This window comes from Geotrypetes seraphini, chromosome 6, assembly GCF_902459505.1.
Source record: "Geotrypetes seraphini chromosome 6, aGeoSer1.1, whole genome shotgun sequence".
Classification (NCBI taxonomy): domain Eukaryota; kingdom Metazoa; phylum Chordata; class Amphibia; order Gymnophiona; family Dermophiidae; genus Geotrypetes; species Geotrypetes seraphini.
The window spans coordinates 213104159-213109614 of record NC_047089.1 but is presented as its reverse complement, the minus strand read 5'-3'; the positions used below and the strand labels follow the sequence as shown (position 1 = coordinate 213109614).

The following is a 5456-nucleotide window of genomic DNA, read 5'->3' as shown; positions in this document are numbered from 1 at the left end:
CATTATATCTAGGCGATTTACAATAAATTTGATAAAAACATAACTGATAAAACAAGAGATTAAATTATATGGCTGTGGTAAAAATGACCTTAGCGTGTAGGAAAGACCAGCATAAGGGCACGCTAAGGTCACTTTTTACTGTAGCTTAGTAAAAATGCCCCAAAGTTAGGGGCATAAATCCTTTGAATTGTTGTAGATTTTTCAGTATTTAGTGTGAATTGCTTTCTGGTTCATGAGATTTTTTCCTTTCCAGATTAAAGTTGCTTTACTTTTCTCACCTTTTACCTGGCCCTTTGATAATTCAGATTTTGGTGTTTTAGCACTCCAACAAAGTAGGCTTTCCAGGGAAGGCTGCGTTGGCAGATAACTAGTAATTGCTGAAAAGGCTTATTGTGCTCAACGGTGCCTAATGTCTTTTCCATCAGTCTTGTGCTAGAAAAGGTATTTTTCCACCTCTATTCATCTGAGATAAGTCTTACCTGACATGCTATTTCTAATTTACAGTTAACTCCCATGGAACAAAACATGCAGGTGGAAACCCTAGTTCTCTCTCTCTCTCTTTCTTTTTCTTTCTCTCTCTCTCTCTCTCCTTCAGCTGAAAAAATCATCTGTACAGAATATTTCACAGGCAGCCCCAAAATGTAACACCTCTTTTACCATTACTGTTTCACTTTGGAAAGTGAGAGAATGTACTGGCTTTTAAATTATCTATATAACCCCTTTAATCATTTCCTAATTCACTTTGATATTCAAAGGGCAGTATTGTCTCCAACAGCTTTGACCGGCTGTAATAAAAAAAGGCTTTTATGTGTGTTCCACTTTTAATGTTTTTTTTGTTGTTTTTTTTACAGGGGCTCTAACAAGTGCAGAAGCCCAAACTGTTGCCCCTTTGTTCCCCTCCCCCCTCCCGATGTGTGTTTGCATTGAAATCTCACAAGTGTCAATTATTTCCTAGTGTTCTTTGAGCACCAGGCCCACCTTATTCTTCTTTTGGGGGGCCTACAAATTGAATTACTTTGAGGAAAAGGGTTTTTATTTTCCCATTTCCTCCTACTTGAGTGACTCTTTTCAGAAGCGGTCTTCCTTTGTCACAATTTTTGCTGTCCAGGTTGAATCAATCTTACAGTCAGCTGGGGGGGGGGGAGGGAGGATAGCTGAGAAGGAGGCAGGTCTGACAGTTTTGATACATAACCTGATTGATTATGGCTGCCAAAGTAAGGTATGAGATAAAAGAGACTCCCCTCTACCATCCCTCACTGAGAAGCTCAGGCCCAACCTGTGCCCTTCAAACACCAATGTGACTTTTAAATAATGTGAGCTAAGAGCAGATGAGACTGGCAATAATGTTACAAAACGAAGCATCTGTTGGGCTCGCATACTATTCGTTTTACACATCCCCATAAAAATAAACATGGTGTGTTGTACCTGACGTTCCTTTCTTTGCCAGCAAGTAAACTCCCCCAACACCCCTTGCAGCTAAAATGATCCGAAATACAATGGTTTATGAAAGGTGCTCTTGCACATCCTATGCCTACAGAAAGAAATGCATTAATAGACCTATAAGGTCAGCAATGATTCAGAGAAGAAAAATGACCAGTGCTAAGCTCCTATTAGCAGCAGCAAGCGTGGTCAGTCCAAAAATTACACAATAATTAACTCTCTGCAGCAAGAGCACCATTTTAACATGAGAACTCTACTAACAAGTTGCAGCAAACCTTGAACCCCTGCCCCTCCCTAGCTTTCTCCCCTTTAACACTCTTCCGTCGCTACAGTTTACTTTCACGATCTCCATTTAGCGCTATTAAGGCATAAAAGTGGTTGTTATTTTGTGAGTTTTTCAGAAGTACATCGCTTGCTAGCTCATTTAAGGAAACAACCGTGTTTTTTTAAGCGGACTACCCTCGGGGTGCATACAGCATAATACAGAAAGGGCATGTAAATAAAAACACAAGGAACTATGGAAACAGCATACGTGTACAGTACACATGCTTTTGCCAAATGCCATCACTCGACAGCGTGATGGTATTTGGCTATATTTAAAAAATAGCATGAACAATAAGAATCTAGTATGTCACGTCTGCATCCGCGCGCATCCATTATGCGTACCGGTTGTATGTGGCCACAGTGCTGAGCTGTCCCTTTTTGTGCAGAGCTCGAGAAAAGCACCGCCTCCTGTAGACCGGCGCCCTGGTCCCAGGAGATAAGGACGAGTCAGAACTCTGTGCTCATCCCTTTAAGGGTCCCCCCTCCCTCTTGGGTGTTTCATTTTTCCTCTTCCCCGCGCAAGCCCCGCCTACGGGCGCAGCGAGGCTCGCTGATTGGCTGCGGGCGCCATGCCTTGGCAGCGCCGGAGCCGCTGCCCTGCTAGTCGCAGTGTGGCGGAGACGAGGCTGGGCTGGTGCTGCTGGTGCAGGAGCTCGGAGCTCCCTTCCCCCCCCCCGGTCTCTCTTTTTTTTCCGCTGGCTCCAAATGAGCTTGTCTCCCACCCGATGTAAGGCGAGGACCGGCGGCGTCGACACTAGCAGCGGTTCGGAGAGCGCCTCCTGCCCGCGCTCCGCCGGCGGCGGGAGAGCCTCCCCTCCGGCCGCCCCGCTCCCCCTCTTGCCCCCAGCAGATCCCGTCCGCCAAGCCAGCCGGCTCCCCATCAGGGTGCTGAAGATGTTGAGTGCGCACGGCGGCCACCTGCTGCACCCGGAGTACCTGCAGCCCCTCTCTTCCACCCCGGTCAGCCCCATCGAGGTAAGCCTTTCTCCCTCAAGTCCTGATGCCTTCCCCACCCAGATTCCCTCCTTACCCCTCCCCTGGTTCCTGATCGGCGACTGTCGTTGCTCTGCGATGTCCGCGGCGCGGTATAGCGAGGTTGACTGTGCCATTGCGTGTTAATCTTCCTAGACTCTTGGGGGAGAGAGATTGCTTTCACCTCTTTAACAATTGTTCCTCCCCCCCTCCCGCTCAATATCAGTTTGTTGGTATGTTTTGGGGTTGTTGTTTTTTTTTCCTTTGCGTTGCGTGGATTCCGTTTCATGTTAAATAATAAAAAAAATAATACAGGAAGTCCTGATCTTGCGGCGGCCCCTTTCCACCCGGATCCGCACTTGGGCCGGGGAATCTAGTCCGAAGAAGATATTTGGGAACTGCCCTTATGGCGATCTGTGACTTTACACCCTCCTTCATCACTTTTCGGGGGGGGGGAGGGAATAGCATCCAGGGATCCCGAATCTGACCCGAGAAGAATATTGTCCAGTGTAGAAGTAAAATAACCTACATTTGCTGGTCCCCCTGTGTTTAAATGTGTGCTTCCTCCCGTGCATACTTGTCTTCGGGACACCCTGCTGCTTTCTTACCTCCCTGTTTGTTCTCTCTTCTACAGCTGGATGCCAAGAAGAGTCCCCTGGCACTGTTGGCTCAGACCTGCTCACAGATCGGCAAACCGGACCCGCCACCATCCTCCAAGCTAACGCCAGTGACTTCCGGTGGCCTCAGCGACAAGGATTCAGGCCGCTCTGGCTCACTGAAGCTGGGTGATGCTCCGCTGGAGGACAAGTCTAGTTTTAAGCCCTACTCCAAAGGCGGGGGTGAGGCACGCAAGGACGGCGGGGGCGGTGGGCTGGAGAGCAAGGCTAGCTTCCGAGTGCCCAGCGCCGCTTGCCCACCTTTCCCAGCGCATACGCCATCACCATCGAGCCGGATCTCCTCGCCTGACACTAAGAGGAGCGACAGCCCGGATAAGGAGCCCGAAGCGACCAAGGGAACCTTGGAGACGACCACACCTTCCTGCGCCGCAGCTGCTGCTGGCCGATCCAGCACGGAGCCGGGGGAAGTGGCAGCCGGCAAGGTGGATCCGCCGGCACTGAGTTCGGGCCACGTGGCACCTGTGTCACCCTACAAAGCTGGCCCATCGGTCTTCCCATTGCCACCCTCCGGCTTGGGTTATCATGGATCCATTGTGGGTGCCTATGCGACCGGATACCCAACGCCCTACGTGCCAGGGTTGGAGCATGCCAAGTCCAGCCTGGTGAGCAACCAATTGGCACTAGCTGGCAAGCCGCCCAGCTCCAGCCCACTGAGTGGAGCCTCACCACCCACCTTCATGCAAGGATTGTGCCGGGACCCATACTGCCTGAGCTACCCTGCAGCGTCCGGCTCCAGCTGCTCTAGCTGCGTTCACGAACCAGCAGCACTCAAATCTAGCTACCCACTGGTGTACCCGGGCCACCCGCTGTCCTCCTCCGCTCACCCACTTTACACCTATGGCTTCCTGCTGCCCAGCGACCCCCTGCCCCATATATGCAACTGGGTGGCAGTAGGCGGACCGTGCGACAAGCGCTTCGCCAGCTCCGAGGAACTGCTCGCCCATCTGCGGACTCATACCGCCTTGCCCGGGGCCGACAAACTGTTGGGGGGCTACCCTAGCTCAGCAGCTTCTTGCCACCTCCACCTTCCACCCACAGGTCCGGGTAGTCCTGGATCTTTGTCCTTGAGGAGTCCGCACACTTTGGGACTAAGCAGATACCACCCTTACGGCAAAAGCCACCTGAGTGCAGCCAGTGGCCTTCCTGTGCCCTCCTTGCCCACAGCAGGACCTTACTACTCACCATATGCACTATATGGACAAAGGCTAACCTCGGCTTCAGCGCTTGGATACCAGTAACCCATCCACCAGTCCAGACACTTATGTATTTATTTCCTGTATATTTAGCTTAAAGCTGGGAAGATAAGTGCATTATTTACACCAATGAATCAATGGTATGCAAAGTCTATGTCTCCAAAAAAAAAGTATCCTCCTTTCTCTGCATCTTTTTTGGGTTTTCCATTTTCATATTTTTATCTATCTTTTATTTTTTAACGTTTTTTGTTGTTTTTTGTTTTTTTTTTGCTATCTCTTCTGGGGATTTGCTTGCATGATGCTTCACACGGAGTACATTTTTTCCTCAATCTTATTTAGAATTCCATTTTGTTTCTTTTGTACAGTTAAAGAGATGTAATATTTTTTGTAATGTATTTGGGGTGGGAGGGGGAAAAGTAACCCTCGATGGCAGTGCTATCAAAATTGGTAAGTCTTATTTTGTTAATAAATGAGAACTTGACTATATTTGGTGTTTTTTTTTTTTCCGCCCATTTCCCATTGTTTTCTTTACCAAATCCCACTCCATTTCTAGAAAGCCAAAGCATTCTACATAAAGTATCTGGAATGTATTATGAACAATAAAACCGAATGTTTTTATGATAAACAAAATTTCAGATCTCGAACACTTTTTTTGTATTTCCTATATCAGTCATGGTGCAGCTGATGGAAGAATATTATATATAGGTAATACAAAATCGGGACTTAATTTGCTTTTTATCTTCTGAAAAAACCTGCATATTTTGATTTATTTTATTAATATATAATTACAAAATATTTGTGTTTTGTTTTATTTCCCCCCCCTCCCCAGAATGTGTACGTGGGAAAATCT

The 5456-nt window shown here is 48.0% G+C and overlaps 1 protein-coding gene across 1 annotated transcript; it reads left to right on the top strand.

Annotated features, from left to right (window-relative positions):
* Window positions 1–2357: 2357 nt before the first annotated feature.
* ZNF703 (zinc finger protein 703) lies at window positions 2358–5092 on the top strand. The gene is made up of 2 exons (XM_033949821.1): window positions 2358–2739; window positions 3371–5092. The coding sequence occupies exons 1-2, from the start codon at window positions 2470–2472 to the stop codon at window positions 4649–4651; spliced, it is 1551 nt and encodes a 516-aa protein (XP_033805712.1). The 5' UTR covers window positions 2358–2469; the 3' UTR covers window positions 4652–5092.
* The last annotated feature ends 364 nt before the right edge of the window (window positions 5093–5456 follow it).

What these genes read in the sequence shown, in the direction of transcription:
- ZNF703 (XM_033949821.1), top strand. Translation starts at nt 2,470, where the DNA reads ATGAGCTTGTCTCCCACCCGATGTAAGGCGAGGACCGGCGGCGTCGAC. An exon ending in CCCCGGTCAGCCCCATCGAG is followed by an intron (nt 2,740 to 3,370) that starts GTAAGCCTTTCT and finishes TCTCTTCTACAG; the next exon opens with CTGGATGCCAAGAAGAGTCC.